Source organism: Oncorhynchus mykiss, chromosome 8 (genome assembly GCF_013265735.2).
Source record: "Oncorhynchus mykiss isolate Arlee chromosome 8, USDA_OmykA_1.1, whole genome shotgun sequence".
Taxonomy (NCBI): Eukaryota; Metazoa; Chordata; class Actinopteri; order Salmoniformes; family Salmonidae; genus Oncorhynchus; species Oncorhynchus mykiss.
Genome location: NC_048572.1, coordinates 15,463,327 through 15,487,390, shown reverse-complemented (window position 1 = coordinate 15,487,390; position 24,064 = coordinate 15,463,327). Strand labels below are relative to the sequence as shown.

Genomic DNA, 24,064 nt, shown 5'->3' with positions numbered 1-24,064 from the left:
TAAGACTTCAACTGTATCTTATGAAGAATATAGGGAGGAATCAGAACTTAGGGGAAAAGGTCAAGGCGCCTTAGCTATCATTTAACATTGATGAAAGCCCCCTTACCATTGTGATGTACATTGAATTGCTTTTCACTCACAAGTTCCCGTAACACAGAGAGACAATGCGAGGGATAACCACATTTCAGCACACTGACAAATGAACTCTAGTTATTGTTTTTTTCTGCCCCTTCGACAGTAAGACTTCAAACTGCTGGACAGTTTGAGTTTGGTTTTAGTTATCTACTCTATAATGATTAAAACAACAAAGGAGGGCTTTGTGTTATAGTTCACAGAAGACACGTTTCACAGTAGACGATTTAAAAAAACACTAATTCATAGTTAGTATTAGTGTCAATTCTTCCTAATGATGAAAACATTTCCAGACAAAAAAACACATTCAAACCCCAAGGCTATCTGTGAACAATGGTTTGTAGAATTGTCCAGATGAAATGTAGCCAGCATCATCCTGAAAAACTTTAATGAAGATATAATAGCAACTCAATGTGTTTTTAAGCAGAAATATGTTGGAATGGTCCTTTCAAATTTAATAGGAGTCACATTGATGGAAGTCACAATGGTCCACTTGCCAAGGGGTGGATATTCAGACAGCTGCTGAAACTCTTTGGACAAAATCCCCAGAACTCTGCCCAATGACATCCACTGCCAGATTATGTTTGCCTTGGGATCCTGGCTCATGCAATTTTAAAAGGAAATGATAATTATCAACTGTCCATCACAGTTCCATTTCCAAAGGTTCATTCATCTGGCTGCTATCACTTCCACACTGAATGTTCATGCAATACCCCCTTGGTATGTTACCTTGTAACATACACCTTAATGATAATATTGATCTTTAAAAAACGTTTATTCTTATTTACAATGACAGCCTACACCGGCCTAGTTAAATAAAGGTTAAAAAATATACATATTGTGTTCTACTAAAGTTAGTCTGCTATTTTCTCAGTCCAACAGCAGATGGCAGTAAACAGTCAATGACACCTCCCTGCCGAAGGAGGGCGTCATTGTTCTTGTTGATGTTAAAGTTGAAGGGTCGCAGACACTTTTGCCATGTTCGTGTACTAGTTGGAACTCAGACATTTCCGACTAGCTATAAGTGTTTGTAATATAGTTATACACGTTCCGGAAGTGCAATATTTCCGAGAGTCCTTGTTCCAACTAGGATTGAACGCGGGAACTGTACAGGCAAAATGACAACATTACGAGCTTTCACATGCGATGATTTGTTCAAATTCAACAACATGTGAGTTAATTTCGATATTTTTTTATAATAATGTTGAATAGGTTACCCATCTAGCTACACCGTCATTATGTTTTAATGAACAATAGCAATTGCTTGTTGGCTAGTTGCAAGTATAGCTAGCTAGCCAGAAGTTAATTATCATACTTCTGGCTATGCATAGTGCTATGCGATGCATAGTTTGAGACTATCTGCTAACGTTAGCTAGTTTACACTAGTCAACTCTTGATTATAAGATACATTATTTTGTATATTTCATGGACCATAATAGCTCACTAGCTAGCTACGCAAGCTTTCCAAGAGCTAACAGTTAGATCGATAACGTTGGGCGTAACGACATTTGATTAAACTGTGAAGTCTGCTGCACCTCATCGGGGCATTGCATTGAATGCACGAAACATCTCAGTATTTGTTTCTCTCTTCACAGCAACCTGGATCCATTGACAGAGACTGTATCCTTTCAGTACAACTTGTTCCCCAGCATTGTAATAACATACCACCGTCGTGCACAGACACCCCAGATAGTGCAACGTTAGCCTTTGTCTTGTTATCAGGAGAAGACAAGCTTTCCTTAACTTTCTTTCACAGTACGGAATCCCATTTTACCTACAGTACCTGGCCCACTGGCCAGAGTACTTCATTGTTGCAGAGGCCCCTGGTGGTGAATTGATGGGTTACAGTGAGTAGGCTTACATGTCATACACACCTAGCAATATGATGATTGCTTTAGAGAAAATGCAATAGCAAACATAATTGCAATAGCAAAGGCATACACTCTGTGTAGCTTCCATCAAAATGACACTTCTGACTATCCTCAGTCATGGGAAAGGCAGAGGGATCAGTGGCGCGAGAAGAGTGGCATGGCCACGTCACAGCTCTCTCTGTGGCCCCAGAGTTCAGACGACTGGGACTGGCAGCCAAGCTTATGGAGATGCTGGAGGAGATCTCAGAAAGGTGGGGCTGACTTCTAATGCTTCAGGATACTAAGATCAGGGTTGTGTTCATTTGGCTATTTTTTTTTTACTGAAACAGAGGTAGTACTTCAGCGTTTCCCAAACTCTGTCTTGGGGCCCCGACTCTATGCACTTTTTGGGTTTTGCACTAGTACTACACAGCTGATTCCACTAATCAAAGCTTGATGATGAGTTTGTCATTTGAATCAGCTGTGTCGTACCAGAGCAAAAAACAAAATGTGCACCCCTTGGGGTCCCCAGGACAGAGTTGGGGAAACACTGGTCCAATAAGAAACCCTTTGAGTTTTCTTGTACCCTACTGAACAATAACCATGTTAGAGTAGAGCTGGGCGATATGGACAAAAATCCATATTGTGCTAAATTGCCTGAATCGATGTGATGACGATAAATAGAATTTTCAGTTTGTCGTACCAGCAAAGATCTACTTCTTTGCCTCACTGTTGTTTAGGAAGGGTGGGTTCTTTGTTGATCTGTTTGTGCGAGTCTCCAATCAAGTGGCGGTGAACATGTACAAACAGCTAGGCTACAGCGTTTACAGGACCGTGATAGAGTACTATTCTGCTAGCAATGGCGAACCGGATGAAGACGCCTATGGTAATATGAACCCCTTCAAATCAATGTAAACATTACTGTAACTCAGACAATCGTTATGTGGATATGTACTCACTCTTTGTCCTTTTCTGCAGATATGAGGAAAGCCTTGTCAAGAGACACCGAGAGGAAGTCCATCATTCCTATACCACATCCTGTCAGACCAGAAGATATAGAATAACAGTAGACGGTGGCTCTGACACTTTTGAAAACAAATACATTTATATTTCTCGGTTATCTCTAGTTACCACAGCCACAAAGTCATAATTGGCTATGGTAAAAATGAATGACAACATACATTTGCTTTTTGGTCTTAATTTAAGGTTATGGTTAGGCAGGGTTAAGAAATGGTAAAAATCAGTAGGGTTTACGATATTTCCACAGTCTACATTAGAAAATTAAGTGAGAAAAGTGTTATTAGGACTTGTTTTATTTTTAGGGTGTGATGTGTGAAAGCTTAGAGAATATCATTGTACATAATATTGGCAGATCTAATAAGTTATCCTTTGTGAAACTATGATTTTTAATGACGGGGCGGCAGGGTAGCCTAGTGGTTAGAGCGTTGGACTAGTAACCGGAAGGTTGCGAGTTCAAACCCCCGAGCTGACAAGGTACAAAATCTGTCGTTCTGCCCCTGAACAGGCAGTTAACCCACTGTTCCCAGGCCGTCATTGAAAATAAGAATTTGTTCTTAACTGACTTGCCTGGTTAAATAAAGGTAAAATAAAAATAAATAAAAATGACAATGAGTCAGTCACTGTTTGGTGTGAAATTTGAAATGCAATATAGAATTGAAAGGACTTTAATCCAAATTCAATAAATGATTACTTACCCGGGTAATGATACTGTCTGTATCTGCTGCTTTGTTAGAACAGTTCTATGGTTCAAATAAATAAAAAGTTGGATCAGAGTTTTTTTTTATTTACACTGTCAATGCACCACAGTAAATTAATGAATAAAACAAAGACATGGAAAAATAATCACTTTTTTTTAAGCAATAGAAATTACCCGATGAGGTCCCCATCTGTAATGAGTAAAACATTTTTTTTTCTCCAGACAAGCTAATCTTTCACTGAGTCCTTATTGCTCTTCCTTGGCTGTTTCTCACCACCATCATTGTCACTACTACTACTGCTGCTGCTGCTGCTTCCACTACTGCTTTCATCAGAATCATCTCTGTCATCGTATGTGCTCTCCTTGGGGACTTTTTCAGGCACAGGCTCACTGACTATAGGCTTTTCTGATGATGGTGATGCTAAATCTTCTGTCATTTCTTTGTCTATTCCTCTCTCCCCTCTTCCGTTTTCTTCTCCCTCCATTTCTTTGCCCCTAACTTCCTCCACTTTACCCCTATCCACTTCTCCATTGTTTTCTTCCTCATCCTCTTCATCGTCTTCTTCATCGTCTTCTTCTTGTTGCTGCCTCTTCCACATCTTGGCCATGGCGAGCAGCTTGAGGTTGGGCTGGTTCGCTGCATCCTCAGGGAAGATGTAGTCGTAGTACTCCTCCCACCCTGCATCTGACTGATGGATCAAAATGAAAAGTCAATTAGTGATCAGCCGAACCACAACACATAAACAAGGGTAATGAATTGATGTTGGATTGGTATGATAAGGCTAAGAGAAACACTACTTACCCCATCCTCTGCCGTGAGCTTTCTCCTCTTCTTCACCTTCTCCGGCAGCAGTTTCTTCACCCTTTCCCTGGTTGTGTCTGAGCCAAACTCCTGCTCAAACTCCTTCCAAGACTCCAGCAGCATCAGACGCTCCTCCTTCTCCTCACAGCTCCTCAGGCCCTTGTTGGCCTCCTCAAAGATCCCCCTACACCTCTGCAGCCGGTCAGAGGTATCTATGGACAGCTCATACTGGGCATAGCTGATCCAGACCTGCAGGTAACACATTTGGCAAAATTACAAAATGATCAAATATTGTTTGATGAGTTACTGCGCCACAGTGAGTATTAGGCAGGTGAGTAATGTAGTATGGGACTGTTGGTAGCAAGACAGTCATTAAGGTTAAAGGGACAGCTCTCACCTTGACGTGCTGTGTGCGCTGCAACAGTCTCTTGTAGAGACCTCTGGTATTGTCATACTCTTCCTGCTCGATTTCAAAGTCGATGTAGGACTTCCACAACACCTAAGATTTTAAAATAAAACATTTGAAAGTAAAATACTGTTCAGTGGTATTTCAATTAGTTTTCACTACAATACTTTTCACGTGAAGGGTGTCTTCAGACATGCTGAAAGTGGAAAGCCAACACAGTGCGTAAATAAATGCCCAGGGTGAACGTTTTTGAGCCTGACCTCTGGCATGTCCAGTCGTGGCTGTCCGATGGCCAGCTCGAAGATGGCCCGGGCTCTCTCTGTGTCTCCCAGGATGGTCTCCAGCTCAGAGAACTTGATCCAGGTGGTGCAGTTCTCGGAGGCAAACTCCAGGTACTTCTCATAAAGCTTCCTACATCGGTCAAACTCTCTGAGCTGCAGCTCCAGTTCAATGTAGCCCTTAAACAGCTTGTTCTTTGGACATTTACCAATGGCTGTGCCCTGGGGAGAGGGAGAAGGCCAAATGACAGAAAATGTCAAGTTTGAAGTATCACAATGAAAAACATAAATCATCAACAGTAGGAACCTTACCAAGCCTTGTCTAGCAGCTTGGAGGTTCTTCTGGCGGATTTCAAACTGTCCGTAGAGTAGCCACATCTTGGCAAACGTGAACTATGAGGAAAGAAACAAAGTAATAAGTTTGATGATTTGTTGATGAATGTTTTTTTGTTGCATATCAAATGTTTTATTAAACCCCATTTCAGAAACAGAGGTGCCATTGATTGTAAACATTGAAAACTACCGATACCTTTTTGTGAGGGATGAGATCCAGACATGCCAGGTACACCTGCCTTGTTCTCTCTGGGTCCTGCCAATCAACACAATAAGCACTGAAATCCACAGGCATATGCACAATGTCACACTTAGCAATGTGAGAATCACAGCCAATAGGGATGTGCATCTTTCCCTTTCAAGAGGATTTGATACGTATCTAGATACAGGAATGATACGTTTTAGTTTGAAACGATTTGGTTTGATTAGAGAACGAATTGATGTGATTCGGTTGGATGCACTATCATTTGTTGCATAAACACATTCATTTTCCATTCTAAATTCATATCTGCTGCTGATGAAGCTCATGAGCTGGGCATATCTAAGCTGACTTCTCTGTGTGTGTAAATGATGTACAGTGGGGCAAAAAAAGTATTTAGTCAGCCACCAATTGTGCAAGTTCTCCCACTTAAAAAGATGAGAGAGGCCTGTAATTTTCATCCTAGGTACACTTCAACTATGACAGACAAAATGAGAATTTTTTAAAATTAATTTATTTGCAAATTATGGTGGAAAATAAGTATTTGGTCAATAACAAAAGTTTATCTCAATACTTTGTTATATACCTTTTGTTGGCAATGACAGAGGTCTACCACCTATCAGATTAGGGTCATAAAAGAGACTAGACATCTACCACCTATCAGATTAGGGTCATAAAAGAGACTAGACATCTACCACTATCAGATTAGGGGGGGACAATGTAGCTTGTGTTTTTTGTCCCCCCACTTTGGTTCTGAAATCACCATCACCCACTAATTAACTTGTCATTTTTACAGATTAAGTGTTTGAGCTATTAATGTATCAACATTTACCGTTTACAAATTAGCTATGACATAGCCACTGAAGGAGAGGATGCACCAGTTGTCACAAAAGAGGAGGTTCACTATATATACAAAAGCACCAAATTAGTGGATTTGGCTATTTCAGCCGCATCCATTGCTGACAGCTGTATAAAATCGAGCACAAAGCTAAGCAATCTCCGTAGACAAACATTGGCAGTAGAATGGCCTTACTGAAGAGCTTAGTGACTTTCAACGTGGCACCATCATAGTGGTAGGCCACACAAGCTCACAGAATGGGACCGTCGATTGCTGAAGCGCGTAAAAATTGTCTGTCTTTGGTTGCAACACTCACTACCAAGTTCCAAACTACCCCTGGAAGCAACGTCAGCACAAGAGCTGTTCGTCAGGGAGCTTCATGAAACTGGTTTTTCATGGCCGGGGGGGGGGGGGGGGGCAAGCGTTGCCAAGCGTTGGCTGGAGTGGTGTAAAGCTAGCTGCCATTGGACTCTGGAGCAGTGGAAACACGTTACACGTTCTCTGGAGTGATGAATCACGCTTCACCATCTGGCAGTTTGACGGACAAATCTGGGTTTGGCGGATGATAGGAAGGGAAATCTTAACGCTGCAGCACACAATGACATTCTAGACGATTCTGTGCTTCCAACTTTGTGGCAATAGTTTGGAGAAGGCCCTTTCCTTTTTCAGCATGACAATGCCCCCGTGCACAAAGAGAGGTCCATACAAATATGGTATGTCGAGATCAGTTTGGAAGAACTTGTCTCTGACCTCAACCCTATCAAATACCTTCGGGATGAATTGGAATGCCGACTGTGAGCCAGGCCTAATCACCCAACATCAGTGCCCGACCTCACTAATACTCTTGTCGTTGAATTTAAGCAAATCCCAGCAGCAATGTTCCAACATCTAGTGGAAAGCCTTCCCAGAAATGTGGAGGCTGTTATAGCAGCAATGGGGGACCTCTCCATATTAATGCCCATGATCTTGGAATGAGATGTTCGATGAGCAGGTGTCCACATACTTTTAGTCATGTGTATTTTTGGAAGGTAGAAAGAAAGTAATATGAGAGAAAAAAATGTTAATGAATCAGTGATTCGTAACTTTTAGGTTGATTTTCTGACCGATGCATGCTACATTTGGATCGGTTTGGGGTCCGCGGACCGATGCAGTCGTATCTTAAACATTTGAATCGGGGACCGATGCATACTGGTGAATCGTTACATCCCTAATAGCCATTATTTAAACACAGAGGATGCAATGTAGGCCTACCTTGACCTCCAGTTCTTCATATAGAGCGTAGTTTATCCACAGGTAAATGTATCTTCTCCAGTGCCTCTTCTCCTGTATAGGAGGGATATTGGCGATGGCTCTCTCATAGACCTCCCTGGCAGTGTCAGGATCCGCGTCACTCTCCACCAGGCGTAGGTAATCAAACCATGCGTCATAATTGTGTGGGCTTGCCTATACAGGAAGAAAAACCCAATCCAATAACAAGCCATTAGTGGATAGAATATTGTTTTAATGGATTATTTTGGGATGAAATCTTTGCGAATCTTCATAGGTTTAATTTACCTTGACTTCCTCTTCATACTGAAATCTCCTCTTGCTGACGATGACGTCCTCGATTCCCCTCCGGTCTCCAAACTTCTTCTCAAACACGGTGTAGAACTTGAAAAGCTCCTGAGCCTGCTGCTTGGGAATTCTGTCCAGGGCGTATTTGTAGATGACTCGAACTCTCTCAAACTAAGACACAAGGGGGAGAAAAGTTGTGTTGTTCTGTTGACCACAGTCGGAGAACACTATAAACGTGTGGGAATAAAACTGACATGGTTCAAAGTGTCAGATTTACAAACCTCTTTCTGTTTCTCTTCAAATCTGGCGAAGGCCACAAAGAGGTGCTCATCAACATGCTCCTCGCCAAAGAACTCCACTGATCTTTCAAACACCTTCCTTCCATGGGCGATGTAGCCATGCTTCTCTTCAAAACGGGCGTACTTAATCCAATTCTTCACATCAGGGTGGACAATCACAAGTGCACTGGAGTTAAGGAGCTTTTTTTTTTTTTAAAGAGAGAGATGTACTCTGCAGGCATGAAGGTAATACCACTACCAAAGGCAATGCATCATTACAAATGTAATCATCTGTTAGAATAAAACACCTGTTAATGAATAATGCATATCTACAGTCAGCAACCACAACTCATTTGCTAATACATTGTAGTAAGTCATTGCTTTAAGCACTTCCCATCAAAAGGATATATCTCTCATAGATGGAGCGGGCCTTGTCGACTTCCTTGTAGCGCAGCTCAAAGTTGATGTAGGAGTGCCAGGCTTGTTCCTCTGGTTCCCACTCTGTCCAGCGCTCAAACACCTGTCTGCAGCCAGCGATGTTGCCCAGCATCTCTTCCATGTAACTGTACTTGTACCTGAAAGGGGGAAAGCAGCAAAAGAACAGATGAGCGACAAAATCGTGCTTTTTTTTTTAAATACCTAAACTTTTTTAATCAGATATGCTCAGTTTAGGAGAGGTAAAGTTGTTAAGTACCAGAACTGGTTGACACGGGGCAAGATGGTGATGGCTCTGTCCCAGATGTTGCGGGCGTGGTTCACCTGCCGGTTCTTCATCTCCATCTCGGCATACTTCAGCCACAGAGCTATATTTCGGTGGTCTACATCCAGGGCACGCTCGTAAATAGAGCGAGCCCTGGTGGGGGGGGGGGGGGGGGGGGGGGGGGGGGATAACAAGTATCCCAGTCAAACTCCATCTATAACATTCACATCGGATTCCATATACAACAATTATCCCTGTCAAAATCCATCTACATTCACATTAGACCCCATATATGTATGAATCAAAAGAATCAGCTTCACAGAGACATTGACAAGCATTAACTTACCTCTGGACTTCTTTCAGGCTCTCCTCCCATTGAGCGTATTTTATCCAGTTGCTGATAACAGTACGGTTCTTTCTGATGTTGTCTTCAAATCCCTAAGAGAAGGAGTCAAGTCCAGTTTGTATCTGATTAGATCAATGTATTTACTACTGTGCACTACACAAGATTTGCAGACAACTGAGAATGTTGAAACTGTCTGGTTGGCACACCAACAGAATACCAACAGTAAGACTGAAGTCTGAAGTGTAATACATGTGTCACTTGGGGTCTTACCTTCCTCTTCTTCAACTTGTAATCGTTCAACTCCTCTTCATCAGTGATCTTTTGCTTGGGTGGCGGTGGCAGAAGCTCGAGCTCCCTCTCCTTTGCCTCCCTGAGCAACTGCTCAGCTGTGATTTGTACCTCTGCAGGAGCTTTGTTTTTCACCTTCACAGCACAAATTAAGACGTTATTTTGGAATTGGATGAAACTAGTTGATTGAAGACAATACTAGTTGGCTACATAGGTAGTACATGTTCCAAATGTAAACAGTTCGTTTAGTTAGCTGGCATAAACTTTAAATAATTAGCTAGCTAGCCCTTCCTCGCACACAGTTGGGTCAGATTTCTCGATAGAGTAATCTACATTAGTTAAATAAATACAAAATAGCAGTTCTTACATAGCATGCTACCTTTTCGTTCGTTTAATATAGCTAGAAGTAATCTACATTCGTACCAAAACAAAGCACTTGTCTTGTTATGGTTAGCTAGCTAACGCTACCTGGCTAGGCCATATTATAAGTTCCCTAGCTAACGTTAGCTGTTTTTAAACTTTTCGCTACCTTCGCTACTTTCGGTATCCTCTGTTTCCCTGCCGCAGTAGATGCCATTTTACTGGATTGTATGGTAGAGTCAATTAGAATCAACTATTACAACAGAATCGATCCGTTTATAATATTTTCACAGCGCGCCGGTGGACTCCGCCATGACACTTTCAAACGTGCGCGCGTTGAACGTAACATGTGAACTGTGACTCTTCACCCCAAGACGTCACCGAGCGTTATGTTTCTATGGTAACATACCTCCCCATTAGCTGGAGCTAGTACTAGTTTTACTTTATGTCTAAGTTTAGGTTGAATGCAGGAGAACAAACTGTTATTGACACGGTATGTTTCGATAATGAGCTAGCTAAGCATGAAATAGAAACCCTGATTTGAACCCTTTTTTGCAAATTCGGAAAAATATATATCAGAACTGGAAAAGTTCTTGCATCCACCAGGTGAGTTAGCATGATAGGCTAATTTGACAAGAAGAATGCTACCGGAGTGGATTCCAATGTGTAACGTTAAATACTTGATGTGATACCCCCCAGCTAGTAATTTCATCATTACAAGAATGCATTTGTTGTGTTTTGGTCAAATTTGTATTGGAAAGCCATTTACGTTTATTCGCTTCTCATTTGCTTTTCTCTTCCAAAATCAGAGAAAGATGAGGACCATAACTTCCTCGGGTGGCAAAGTTGAGACTGTGACTGTGAGGAGAACAGAGTCATCGGATGCACATGCGATCAATAGCCTGATCAGTCCTGCCACAGTAGCAGTATTTGGAAGAGTAAATGTCATTCATCTACTGTGAGTATGCATAGCCTTAATCATGTCTGCCAAATGCATGAAACAGATATTCACACTCAAGGTGGAAGAATATTTTTTGTTAAATGTCAGAATGCATGAACATGCAAGCGTCAATCCATTTTAGATGGACCACAATAATTTATCCTGGCTTCACTGTCTGTATGTTGGTATCCTCAGAGAGAAGGCCAATCTGGCAGTGACCCTGAGCAATGCGAAGAATGAGGTCTTGGCCCATGCTGCCTTCTCTGATCACCCCATTGGAGACATTGTGGATCAAGCTTGTTGGGAACCATTCCTGCATGACAATTACAGTGCTGAAAAATACACGGTTTGTATCAACTAGAGCGACTTGTTCTTGTTTCCTTTCCTCTTCTCTGGGTTTAACCATATTTTCTCGTCACAACAGCCTCTGAACACACTTTTCCTGCACCTCTTCGTGGCACAGCCGATCTTCTCCATCGGGAGTGCCAAAGAGATTGTAAGGTAGGAAGCACAGGAGGCTGGTGAGGGTAGGATGGCTCACAATAATGTCTGGAATGGAGTGAATGGAATGGTATCAAACATGGAAACCATGTGTTTGATACCATTCAATTTATTCCATTCAAACCATTACTATGAGCGCGTCCTCCCAAATTAAGGTGCCACCAGCCACCCTTGGTAGGGAGATTAGCAATGTTTTCTTTGTATGCAATCAGCAAAAAGCGAGTGAGAGTCAAAGTGAGCAGCACTAACAAGTTATGACATGGCATTGCTCATAATCATGTAACAACCCCTTTCATAACGTAGGCTCAAAAATATAACATGTTCAACTTTTCCATAATATAATAAGACCAGGTTTGAATCCTGTTTGTGGCAACTAGTGATACAGCAGTCTGCCATTCCTATACCACATATGCTTTTCCAATTTGATTCCACAGCCATTCCATAAAATTTCAGCATGAGAAATTAGATTCTCATGATGTGATATTGCATGCACTGTAGGTTCTTGACAGGGTGATGGATTGTGCAATAAGAAAAGTAAACATCTTCTTACAGAACTGTGTTCAATGCTATCACAGAGCTGCAATACATCTGCTTGGTCACCCCAACTAGTCGATGTCTAGGTAAGTGTGTAGTCCTTTTTTATAGAATATGTATTACAACATGTGTAATCATATTAGTTAACTTTCTTCATCATGTATTCAAAAATATATGATTGTGAAGGATTCACAGTATGCCCACTCCCACTGTGTGTTTTCAGAGCGTGCACTGGAAAAGATCTTTGAGCCCATGAAGAGTCTGAAGGATCCAGGGCCCCAGTGTTCAGCATTTGTGTGCCACAGACACAGCTATTGCCCAAGGCTGCATGTCCGCCGAGCCAGGTCCTCATAGTCATTTTAACACACCTGCGTTCTGTACCATAGCACTTTTGCTTTATACTCTCAAATTTGATTTTGCAGTTCACTGTATGATAAATTACTTTTTGGAATTAAGGAATTCATTGTTTAATTCCAACCTGGTCTCAGAGCATATCATATTATTCTGTACGTAAATCCGAAGAAACGCAATTTAGTATATGTTAGGTTTTGTATTGTATGTATTCATTTGTGGATGTCCATCACCCATTTCGTAAGATATGTTAGAAATTACAATTCGTATTATTAGTTACGAATTTGCAAAATGTACAATATGTTACGAATTTGCTAAATGTATGATATGTTCCGAATTCTAGCTAGGCGCCTAGGTGGCTAACGTTAGCTAGCGGGTTAAGGTTAGGGTTAAGTTTAGAGGATAGGTTAAAGGGTTAAGGTTAGGGTTAGCAGAAGGGTTAGCTAACAGGGTTAAGGTTAGGGGTCGCCAGGCTGCTCAGCATTACACACAACTGTCGCCATCATTATGCACACCAGCGCTTCATCGGACTCACCTGGACTCCATCACGTCATTGATTGCCTCCCCTATATCTGTCACTTCCTGAGTTTCATTGTCTGCATTGATGTAGTTTTGTTTCTCTTGTCCAGATGCTGTTCTTGTTTAGTTTAATGTTTATTTATTATTAAATCTTCACCTGTACTTGCTTCCCGTCTCCCACCGTCTGTAGTTACGGAAGCGATACAAGGGCCAGGGTTAGCTAAAAGGGTTAAGGGAAGGGTTAGCCAACATTCTAAGTAATTAAAAGGTAGTAAGTAGTTCAAAAGTTGCTAATTAGCTCTAATGCAAAAGTTGTCAATGATGAGATTCGAACAACCTTTGGGGGCGTAATACGCCCACCCATCCACCCCGACCAACCACCCTACTTTCGTTTTTGCTTTAAGTAACCATCTTTCTTATGCAACCGTACCAAATGTAACATATCATACTAATTTCAGAATCCCGGATTTACATTTACCATGTTACGTCTAGTCTATGAGACCAGGCTGTTATTTCAATACGTTCACATGTATTTCTATTCTAATTTTAGTGAGGGATGATCCTTGGGTTGCTCATGGCTTTCATCAAGTGATTGACGCTTCTGTTACAGGGTGGAGGATCATGATGACCTCACACACATCTTTGCGGAGCAGACAAAGGCCCTCACAGGATCCTATGGGACTTACTTTCTGGCTGAACTCATTGAGGCTCAGGACGACGAAAATCATGCAGCTGTTTGTGAGGTCAGCTATGTTTACAGTTATATTTCTTTGTTGTCATGAGAATATATTTATTTCTCCTTAATGCATTCCAACTTCAGCCAAAACCACGGGAAAGGAAAAAACGTTAGCCCTTCTGATTATTAAGCTTTGGATCAAGTCAGCCATTTTGTTCTTTCTGATGTTATCTGTCTCTTTGTTTTATCATTGGCATCAGTAATCTCTGATCCACTGTCAGAGAGTTCAGTCCATTTAAAATGTAATAGCAGCGGTGCAGATGCTTTTTCCTGGTTCACAGAAATCCTGCTAGGGTGAATTCCCCCAGGACTTAGAATATGACAGATCTTTCCTCCCCTCCCTGCAACTCAAGCTGACACGTGTTCATGGCAGCATATGGTAGATGAGAGTTGACACTGCCAAGACAGGCTCTCACTGAACATATTGTGTCCAGACATCTGTAGCATTTTGTTTTTTTTTGCCTGTATGTGTTCTCCATTCAAAGAACAAACAGAACAACACTTCCCAAGAGGGTTGTACTATTCTGCACTCTATTTTAACAGCATTGCCAATTATTTACTTATTGTGTACTTTTTTTTAAGTTATAGCCTAGAACGAAATACTGTAATTGGTCAAGTTTGATAGTATGCACATGTATATTACTAGTGTTGATACACTTGATTTAATTACAAATTACTTTACAGTAAAATTACTGTGTCTGTCTGTGTTCTGTCTTCACAGAATGAGGGGACTGCTGTGGGTTTCATCAGTGTGAGTGGTGACATCAACTTGAAGCTGCTCAATGAATGCTTTGAGCTTGGGCCCTTCAACGGTCTGTATAAGCCCAGTCCAGAGGACCTGACTGAGACTGCCCCTGAGCCTGGGGGAGAGGGGACTCCAGGGGACACCAACACCATCAGCCCACAGGGTAGCACTGGAGAGGTGCAGTATGAGATGAATCTGACCCAGAAGGACCCATGTCCATAATCCAAAATCAACAATACTGTAAGGCTATAACAGATATGCAATTGTTAGGCAAAATGTGACATATTGGTTTGATTAAATGAATTGTAAGGTATCATCACAGGATGTGGACCAGACAAAGGATTTTGATCAAGGTGGTGTTACAGAAATACCCAGTGAAGTATCAGAGGTAAACCAATTATGAATTCCTTATGGTATTTCCTTCATGTCCACCTAGCTATGGGCTCTCATTCATCTCCTATTGATATATTAACACTGTATTGATGTCATTGCAGCCAGGGGACAGCCAGGCTTGTGCGGCAAAGCCTCAAGGTTCAGAAGTGACTCTGAAACCAAGAGTCTCAGTAACACCCAATGCATTCTGTATTCAATTATTTGTCATCTACAAGAATTTTGAAATGAGGTAAGTTCAGGAGAAAGTCACAAGCATAACGTTGCTGTCTGATGAAAACCTCGTAACTCAATATTTGCCAATATTTGTATGTATTTATTGAAAGCAGTAAGTCCCCTCAATGTACTCTGAACATTTCATTACTCTAGGACCAATAAAAGGTATTCAAAATACCTTCTGAAGTTTCATAATTGTTGGTTTGTTAATGGGAAAATATTTTTAAAAAAGAAAAAAATCTTCAATGTTTCTGTTTTAAGAAAAACAGCGACAATAATTTGATTACTAAGTCATTCATTGATTAAGTAATTACCTAGTAATTATACTGGCATTGTTTGGATGAGAGTTTAACTAACCCATTTGAAAAAACTATTCTGTTTTGGATAAATAAAGAGGAAATACTTCCCCGTTAATTGAAGGTGATCAAATGTAGTTTTGCTTTCTCCAATTTCACCACTTCATGAATCTGTGGAAACAACCTTTCACTAGTCATGGCAGCCCTCCAGCATGTATCTGTCTTTAGCTGTGTGATTGTTAGCTGGCTCCCACTGCGTCTCTCTCTCTCTATCGCCTTACTGCCCAGCTGTCCTGGAATATGGAAGCCAGTTACTCCCCACCGAGAATGAGCATGTAATTAATGAGTATGGTGCATAAAGTGACAGCAACTTGAAGGAGAGAAGTACTGAGATGTGCGGATTGCTTGGCCAGATTGCTTGGCCAGTTGTTCCACTGCTGTGATTTCCATGTTGGCTTTGATTAGAGCCTTGGCAGAGACACAGTTTCACTTAACTTCCCTCATTCATCTCCTCCTACAGATCAGTGGACTTCCTGCCCAATATATTTAAACTTTTCCCTGTAAGTACCCGCTAACTAATCTTATTACTTAACCATTTTTGACTGACATAGTCATTGATTTCCACATTGTGAAGGCTCTTTGAAACTGAGGTTACTGCATGTGATAAGCATGAAGCCAATCTCCTTGTTTCTTCCACAGGACCGTGATTTCTGCATCATCTCTGTGCCCAAGCTGGCCCCTGAGTTCCCCCTCCTCCAGAGCTTCCTCAGGGTAGTACCACACCACACCAGCAGCCTGCCCCAGGAGCTCTACATCTTCCACCGCTCTGGCATGCTCAAGTGGGTATTAGTATAGTCCCCAACAGAACATTTCAGTAGTTTTAGCCATTGACATACATCTAAGGGTTTAGCATGAATGCATCTCCTTATTTATCTTGCAACGATAAAATTGAGATGGATGTTATTGGAGATTTGAAGAGAGACATGTTTTTGGGGCGAGAAATCCCTGGATGTGTATATACAATGGAAGTTGCTTGTGTAATGTCAATCGTGGTCTTGTTGTCTCATCAGGACATTTGTGGTGAGTCTGGCAGTGTCTGCAGACAGGTCTGCAGTCTGTGACATGGTGAAGAGACTCAGCCTGCATGAGAGCCTGCTGGAGGACCTGGACATGTTCTACCAGGCCCATAGAGACATGGTCAGTCACAGACACACACAGGACATACTACTGCCAATAGAACTAGGAATAGTACACCCACTAGTTTATCTTGTTCTTATATAGCTAGTCTCAAGTGTATCAATCAATTACACAAAAACTGAACCAGATTGATTCAAATTATTATGTTGGAAGACTTGGAGTATCTCTGATTGATTGATGGTTTTTGCAAGGAGCAGTCAAGCATAACTATGACAGAGCTCCAACACAGATAATTACTTTGGATATGAAAATGGAATCTTCAAGTGTAATATCTCATCTCTTTCTCTGTGTCTGTCTTCCAGGATGGAACTCCCTTGCAGGCATTTGTAGCCCAAGTTCAGAACCAACTAGTCGGGATTGTAATTATCAGAAATGAGGAGGTAGTTTTCTCGTTTACAGACTTCAATGGTATTTTGCTTTCATAGATTCAGTACTACTTAATCTCTCTCAGTCTGTAATATCTGGAGGATTTCTACTCTCTCTCTCTCTCTCTCTCTCTCTCTCTCTCTCTCTCTCTCTCTCTCTCTCTCTCTCTCTCTCTCTCTCTCTCTCTCTCTCTCTCTCTCTCTCTCTCTCTCTCTCTCTCTCTCTCTCTCTCTCTCTCTCTCTCTCTCTCTCTCTCTCTCTCTCTCTCTCTCTCTCTCTCTCTCTCTCTCTCTCTCTCTCTCTCTCTCTCTCTCTCTCTCTCTCTCTCTCTCTCTCTCTCTCTCTCTCTCTCTCTCTCTCTCTCTCTCTCTCTCTCTCTCTCTCTCTCTCTCTCTCTCTCTCTCAGGATATAGATTACATCCGAGCCAACTACAACATTGAGAACTTCATCTACTTCAGCCACCACCGCTATGAGGAGCACGGCCAGCTGTGTCACTTTGCCCTCAACCCCATCTTCCAGCACTACGCCAAACACTTCCTAAAGGAGGTCCTGCGGCTGGCCCACAAATCCTGCCTCTACTACCCAATCTACCCCTCCTACCACAACCAGAAGGTGAGAGAAACAGCCTGTAAAGCTCATATTGACTTCTCACCTTGCCCATTCCACTGTGTGTGTCTGTGCATGTGTTCGTGCGTGCGTGCACATTGTGTTCAGTACTAGATATTCATAAGTGCAGTGTTCCTCAGTCCTTGCCCAGCCACTCTTCACCAACTCTCTCTGGGGTTGGAGAAGCAGGTGCTGATATAGGACTACCAGGTCCACCTCTCTGGACTTTTAGAATACATTTCCTCACTGTGTAGAGAGGCCTTCTCCTTGTCCTCATCCTCCTCCTTCCCCTCTGCTAATTAACTTCTACAAACATGCACCAGATGGTGAGGTGTAAATAGAATAATGGAATTATGGAAAATCTAATGGGAGAGGGAATCATCATTTGGGCAGTGGATGCTGGAGCATAGGGTTGGCCAGCCATGACTGAGACAGTGGAAGTTATATTCAGTAGAAGTGGTTTCTATTCAGGAGCATGTTGATGGTCGTGTAAATCTTATAAAACAACCTCTTTATCAGAGCTAGTTATGTCTGCATCCCAAGTGGCATCCCCTACAGAGCTCTTATGGGCCCTGGTCAAAAGCTGTGCCCTATTTAGGGAATATTTTGAACCTGTTAGTCACCCCTTCCTTTGCCTCCATCAATGGTATAGCTGATAGGCATCACCTCCCCTGACCCTTGCCCCTTTTCTTCTCCCCTCAGAACTCATGTGCCCATTACCTGACCTCTGTTCTTAACTGCATGGTTCCGGTGCGCCCGCGACGCCAGATTGTCTACCCTCTGGATGAGCTGGGCATCAATGCGCCATCCAAGCAGATCACTAAGGACCAGGTGGGCACAGCAGCAGCTGATGAACAGGCTGGTTGGTGGTTTAACATGCCTGGGAATGCAGTTGGGCAAGTACCCACTGTCTCCAGGTTAACAGAATGAGAGGCAGAGGGATGATATGAGAAAGAAGATAAATATATTTTGTGTGTAATTTACATGCCCACAAGGGGGTGCTGCTTTAAAGTGAACGGATTCCCCTCTGAGCATGGAGTGTAGATAGCATAGATATTTGTTTCAAACAGTAAAATATTGTGATGGATACAATTGGAAAGTAATTTTATGTGAAAGGTAATTATTCCATCAGGGGTACGGCACTCCATGGACAAATAGCATTGCAGTCTTGAACATTGCTTTTAATTAGTTGTAGAGCTTTTTCAGTGGTATTGTATATGCACAACTTTTCTTTATTAGTCTTTCCACACCGAACTCCTCAGGCTATTTTTAAAGTGCTTGTATTAGTGTAGATGAGGGCAGCAGATGGTTGCTCTGACAGATGGTTAGGAATGTTTGCCTCTGCTGTTTAACAGGTAAAGGAGCGCAGACCACTTACCACACAGTCAGTCATAAGCCACTGTCTCCCGCACCTGGTCTGTGTCTCAATAGTTGTAACTAGCTTCGTCTCCTTGTGTCCTCTTCCTCCATGATCACTGATGTGGGTGATGGGAGAGAAGGAAAGGAGACAAGGAAAGGAAGGCATTTCAGACTTAATCAGACACTCATTTTGGATATGCAGCAAATGTAATATTATACTAAATCAGAACTTTATTAGGTAATACTTTCACCATATGAGTGTCACTAATCACAGCATATATTCTTAAAGATGCACTTTGCAGAAATCGCTCCACCATTTCCTGGTTGCTAAAATTCTAATAGCCTAATTTCAGTTTATGTGATAAAACAAGCAAGTATAGTGTAGAGAATCATTGTACCATCTAAACGTTGTGAAATATCTTTTCCATAACAAAAATAAAGCTGATGTACAAATGAAAGTAAAATATGTTAAACAAAATTTAAGAACAGGAAGCATAGAAATAGTGCTCATAGAACAGATCTAACGGTTCTTAGACTTGCTTTCAATGAGAATGACAGATCTATAATTGACATGTCTATGTGAATTTGGTCGGGTCACCCAAAATGTTACATATTGCAGCTTTAATATTTTATTTATAAAATTAATAAAATCAATACAGCTATAGCACACAGCATTTTCTGAACCATAAGCACAGTTATTCATGCTTTCTAATCTTAGATCATAGAATCAATCTGAGAGTACATGTTCCTATATGTGTCACGTGTACCGCGTGGCACTCCCCTCTCCCTCAGTGTATTAACAGATACACCTGCATTCGCCTGTTCCAGGCCATCCAATTTAAAACCTCCATTTAGTAACACGGCAACCATCATATCCAGGCTGCCATGTAGATAAGAGGATAGCAGAGCGATGTCTCACAGCTTTGTCTCTTAGTGTACATCCAAAATAGCACCCTATTCCCTATATAGTGCATTACTTTTGACCAGATCCCATTTGGTGCCATTTGTGACACAGCCTCAGCCTCGTAATCTAAGCCTGGTGTCCAGCACAGATGTATTAATCAAATTTAAAGCACCTGTTCCCTCTCTGTCAATAACAGATCGTATTACCCAGTGCCATGGTCACAGCACCCGGCCATTATATTAGAGAAAAGGTTAGGCACCATTTTCACAAGGATAGGGAATAAAGACAGCTGCACTTGCCCACACTAGCCTATACCTACCTGCACAAGACAGAGCATGAATCAGACCTGCATCGTGTTGTTTGGTTAGCTGGAGTATTTCAGGTGATTATTATTTAGGGGGTTCGTTACAAAGCAGAAAAAAATATGTAATTAACTGAACGGAGAATGTTCTTGCACTTTAATTACATAGGTTTGATTACATTTGGTCATTTTCACATGAAGTCAGAGTTTGAACTTATATGTGTTCTTTTAAGAACAGAGCAGGCACTACTGAGAATAGCTTAAATATTACTTGAAGATGAATTCCAACCGCAGGTTTCCCCTTCCTTTGGGGTGTGCTGCCATTTTCCATCCAACAGGGAACCAATGCAACTAATTATGAGTGCTCTAGGACCAATTAGCGCACTAAAATCACAGTTTGATTATTGGTGAGGAGATTCTGTGGATAACACAATGTTCTCTGTGTTCATTCTGAGTCTATACTTTGCATTGAATGCTCTGACATTTGGACATTTATTTTCAATAGGGCCAGTACTCGTAATAAAATAGTTAGTATTTAAGTAGGAGCATTGGCACTTATTACGTTTCACTCAGCGTTTCCAGTGGAACATCAACCTTAAAGACATTTCCATATTCTTTTGTATAAACGCTGCTAAAATAATATTACGATTTTTTTTCTGAAAACTGGTACTCTCTTTTCTGTAGTTAAGTGCTCTGATAAATGCCAATCTCTGGGTTTTAGGCCATTGTCATTCAAATAAACCCAAATGGGAAAATGGTGTGCACATTAATACACTTTTTAGGAACGCAATAGTTATGTTTGTCATCTACAGTACCAGTCAAAGGTTTGGACACACCTACTCATTCAAAGGTTTTTCTTTAGTTTTACTATTTTCTACATTGCAGAATAAAGTGAAGACATCAAAACTATGAAATAACACATGGAATCATGTCCATTTCACTGTAAGGTTGTTTTCGGTGCACTTGACAAATAAACTTTGATTTGATTTGAATCATGTAGTAACGAAAAAAGTGTTAAATAAATACAAATATATTTTATGTTTTAGATTCTTCAAAGTAGCCACCCATTGCCTTGAGGACAGCTTAACCTGGAGTTCCCACATATGCTGAGCACTTGTTGGCTGCTTTTCCTTTGCTCTGCGGTCCAACTCATCCCAAACCATCTCAATTGGGTTGATGTCGGGTGATTGTGGAGGCCAGGTTATCTGATGCAGCACTCCATGACTTACACAGCCTGGAGGTGTGTTGGGTCATTGTCCTGTTGAAAAACAAATGATAGTCCCACTGAGCCCAAACCAGATGGGGTGGCGTATCACTGCAGAATGCTGTGGTAGCCATGCTGGTTAAGTGTGCCTTGAATTCTATAATAAATCACAGACAGTATCAGCAGCAAAGCACCCCCACACCATCACACCTCCTCCATGCTTCATGGAGGGAACCAAACATGCGGAGATCATCCATTCACCTACTCTGCGTCTCACAAAGACGTGACGGTTTGAACCAAAAATCTCAAATTTGGACTCATCAGACCAAAGGACAGATTTCCACCGGTTTAATGTCCATTGCTCGTGTTTCTTGGGCCAAGAAAGAAAAGTGGTCTATGTGTATTTGGTCGGGTCAGCCAAAATGTTACATGGTTTCTTTGCAGCAATTCGACCATGAAGGCCTGATTCACACAGTCTCCTCTGATCAGTTGATGTTGAGATGTGTCTGTTACCTGAACTCAGTGAAGCATATATTTGGGCTGCAATTTCTGAGGCTCGTAACTCTAAAGAACTTATCTTCTGCAGCAGAGGTAACTCTGGGTCTTCCTTTCCTGTGGCGGTCCTCATGAGAACCAGTTTCATCAAAGCACTTGATGGTTTTTGCGACTGCACTTGTAGAAACTTTCAAAGTTCTTCAAATTTTCCGCAATGACTGACCTTCATGTCTTAAAGTAATGTTGGACTGTTGTTTCTCGTTGCTTATTTAAACTGTTCTTACCATAATTGGTATTTTTCCAAATAGGGCTATTTTCTGCATACCCACCCCTACCTTGTCACAGCACAACTGATTGACTCAAATGCATTAAGAAGGAAAGAAATTCCACAAATTAACTTTTAACAAAGCACACCTGTTAATTTAAATGCATTCCAGGTGACTACCTCATGAAGCTGGTTCAGAGAATGCCAAGAGTGTGCAAAGCTGTCATCAAGGCAAAGGGTTGATCTTAAAAATAAAATCTTAAATATAAAATATATTTGATTTCTTTAACACTTTTTTGGTTACTACATGTGTTATTTCATAGTTATGATGTCTTCACTATTATTCTACAATGTATAAAATAAAGAAAAACCTTTGAATGAGTAGGTGTGTCCAAAATGTTTGACTGGTACTGCGAGGACAGACACTGGGAGACGAGAAGCAAGTACAGGGAGTGTACATTTAATGAATAACGGACAAGAAACAAAACACGGACAGTGTCTGGATGGGAAACAAAATTACATTAATGCTGATCCGGGGAACAAACTGAGGAACAGACAGATATAGAGGGAGCAATCAACAAAGTGAAGGAGTCCAGGTGAGTCCAATGAAGCGCTGATGTGCGTAATGCTGGTGACAGGTGTGCATAATGATGGGCAGCCTGGTGCCCTCGAGAGCCAGAGAGGGGGAGCGGGAGCAGGCGTGACAGGTACTGTATATTGGTTAGATTGCTGGAGAACTCTTCTGAAGTCATCAAATGGATGAATCTGTGACTTTTACACACGCTGTCTCTCTTCTCCTCAGGTCTCGTATGCTCTCAACCACATCAACCGAAAGCTAACCATGGAACCAAAAGTCACCATCAATGCCAGGATCGTGGTAGTGGGGGCATCAGACACTGGCTTAGCATTTCTGGAGGTGCTTGCTTTCTGGTATTGAGAAATTGTATACATGGCATTCATAAATTGCATTTAGAATTTTGCATTTAGAATTGTGTGTATTAGAGGAAGCTCAATGACATCCTCCTCTAGATGATTGTAATTAATGGGAGAGACTGGTAGGTATTAGAGCAGCAGTGTGTGCAGCTTTAGCAGCAGTGATTAGTAGAAATATGAGTATACCCACCCAGAGCAACATGTGTGAATGCACAACCATCCCTTCTCCCACCAATGCAATCTTACAGCTTAGTATTGGCCTGAATTCATGGTTACCTTCAAACAAACACCAATACCACACCTTTTGTTATTACAGTATGTTTTGCATAGGTTAAGAAAGCTTATTTATGACTATCTACACATGTGTTGTGCAGATTCTTGCTTATCAAAGTCTTGATGTTTAGTTGATTTGATGAATGAGTCATTATAGCTGTAGGCTTGGATGAAAGCCTGCAAACACGACAACCCTCCTTGACCACGAGTAAAAACACTTGTCTAAAGTGTATGTCAACAGCATTCACTTTCAGAATGACTTTTCTCCTGAATTTGTCTTTTATTCCAGGCATCCAATATCTGGAAATGTTGCCAGACTTTTGGTTGGCTAGAAAAAGAAGGCACTGCTACATGTTTTGTATTCTTTCCGTCTTTGAGATGAACTGTTCCTCCAAACAATATGGCGTCTAGGTTCTGCTCATTCGCCGCCAGCCGATAACTACCAAGCAACCGCGTCATTGTGTGTGGATGTGAAAGCAGCGTGGAGGGAGGGAGCGTGCATAACTCAGTGAGGGGGTTGGCAGGCAGGGGCGGCGATGCAATGGGCACACAGCTGCCTGGGGCTGGCATTCAGGAGGGCCCGGAGCTGGCCCTTTAATTAGACACTCCACTGTTCTCCTGTCAGGGATCTTCTGCAGCGATCTGTGTTTGCTGTCACTAATCACTTGACTAATGAGGCAGTTAGTGTCCACTAAACTAATGGTGAGGCGGTGCTAGCAGTGGGCCGGTTGAGTGATGGGTCAGCTTGGGCCCTGCTGGGCCCCCTTATCAGGCCAACTCAAACGGCTGGCCTCCAGCTTTCCATCCCCCTCCATCCAGCCCACCCCCACTCCTCAGTGGGACAGGGTCAG

The 24,064-nt window shown here is 41.8% G+C and overlaps 3 protein-coding genes across 6 annotated transcripts in view; 2 read left to right on the top strand and 1 right to left on the bottom strand.

Moving 5' to 3' along the window:
* Positions 1-1,132: 1,132 nt before the first annotated feature.
* naa20 (N-alpha-acetyltransferase 20, NatB catalytic subunit) lies at positions 1,133-3,705 on the top strand. The gene is made up of 7 exons (XM_036984853.1): positions 1,133-1,303; positions 1,728-1,752; positions 1,889-1,979; positions 2,119-2,254; positions 2,723-2,868; positions 2,961-3,391; positions 3,605-3,705. The coding sequence occupies exons 1-6, from the start codon at positions 1,251-1,253 to the stop codon at positions 3,044-3,046; spliced, it is 537 nt and encodes a 178-aa protein (XP_036840748.1). The 5' UTR covers positions 1,133-1,250; the 3' UTR covers positions 3,047-3,391; positions 3,605-3,705.
* Positions 3,706-3,769: 64 nt separating this feature from the next.
* crnkl1 (crooked neck pre-mRNA splicing factor 1) lies at positions 3,770-10,437 on the bottom strand. The gene is made up of 14 exons (XM_021611651.2): positions 10,251-10,437; positions 9,704-9,856; positions 9,434-9,525; positions 9,082-9,240; positions 8,796-8,962; positions 8,391-8,569; positions 8,110-8,280; positions 7,807-7,998; positions 5,715-5,774; positions 5,498-5,578; positions 5,168-5,407; positions 4,899-5,000; positions 4,502-4,750; positions 3,770-4,388 (listed from the first exon to the last, which is right to left on the bottom strand). Exons 1-14 carry the CDS (start codon positions 10,296-10,298, stop codon positions 3,927-3,929), a joined length of 2,355 nt encoding a protein of 784 aa, XP_021467326.1. The 5' UTR covers positions 10,299-10,437; the 3' UTR covers positions 3,770-3,926.
* Positions 10,438-10,463: 26 nt separating this feature from the next.
* Positions 10,464-24,064, top strand: part of cfap61 (cilia and flagella associated protein 61) — a 29,544-nt gene continuing 15,943 nt past the window's right edge. Inside the window, exons 1-17 of one of the 4 annotated variants that reach the window (XM_036984850.1) lie at positions 10,464-10,687; positions 10,891-11,039; positions 11,217-11,367; positions 11,446-11,522; positions 12,075-12,142; positions 12,280-12,400; positions 13,537-13,669; positions 14,384-14,584; positions 14,718-14,795; positions 14,902-15,029; positions 15,830-15,869; positions 16,009-16,148; positions 16,380-16,506; positions 16,809-16,886; positions 17,279-17,485; positions 18,182-18,310; positions 22,810-22,937. In XM_036984850.1, the coding sequence (XP_036840745.1) occupies positions 10,897-11,039; positions 11,217-11,367; positions 11,446-11,522; positions 12,075-12,142; positions 12,280-12,400; positions 13,537-13,669; positions 14,384-14,584; positions 14,718-14,795; positions 14,902-15,029; positions 15,830-15,869; positions 16,009-16,148; positions 16,380-16,506; positions 16,809-16,886; positions 17,279-17,485; positions 18,182-18,310; positions 22,810-22,937 (1,949 nt within the window). In that variant the 5' untranslated portion in view covers positions 10,464-10,687; positions 10,891-10,896. The remainder of the gene's footprint in view (positions 10,688-10,890; positions 11,040-11,216; positions 11,368-11,445; positions 11,523-12,074; positions 12,143-12,279; positions 12,401-13,536; positions 13,670-14,383; positions 14,585-14,717; positions 14,796-14,901; positions 15,030-15,829; positions 15,870-16,008; positions 16,149-16,379; positions 16,507-16,808; positions 16,887-17,278; positions 17,486-18,181; positions 18,311-22,809; positions 22,938-24,064) is intronic. The other 3 variants (XM_036984851.1, XM_036984849.1, XM_036984848.1) reach the window with 3 other exon arrangements.

Excerpts from the sequence above, each read along its gene's own strand:
- naa20 (XM_036984853.1), top strand. The coding sequence starts at position 1,251 with ATGACAACATTACGAGCTTTCACATGCGATGATTTGTTCAAATTCAAC. Across the intron at positions 2,255-2,722 it reads CTGGAGGAGATCTCAGAAAG|GAAGGGTGGGTTCTTTGTTG; the intron begins GTGGGGCTGACT and ends ACTGTTGTTTAG. Across the intron at positions 2,869-2,960 it reads ACCGGATGAAGACGCCTATG|ATATGAGGAAAGCCTTGTCA; the intron begins GTAATATGAACC and ends CCTTTTCTGCAG.
- crnkl1 (XM_021611651.2), bottom strand. The coding sequence starts at position 10,298 with ATGGCATCTACTGCGGCAGGGAAACAGAGGATACCGAAAGTAGCGAAG. Across the intron at positions 7,999-8,109 it reads AGTATGAAGAGGAAGTCAAG|GCAAGCCCACACAATTATGA; the intron begins GTAAATTAAACC and ends CTTCCTGTATAG. Across the intron at positions 5,775-7,806 it reads ATGAAGAACTGGAGGTCAAG|GACCCAGAGAGAACAAGGCA; the intron begins GTAGGCCTACAT and ends GTTGATTGGCAG.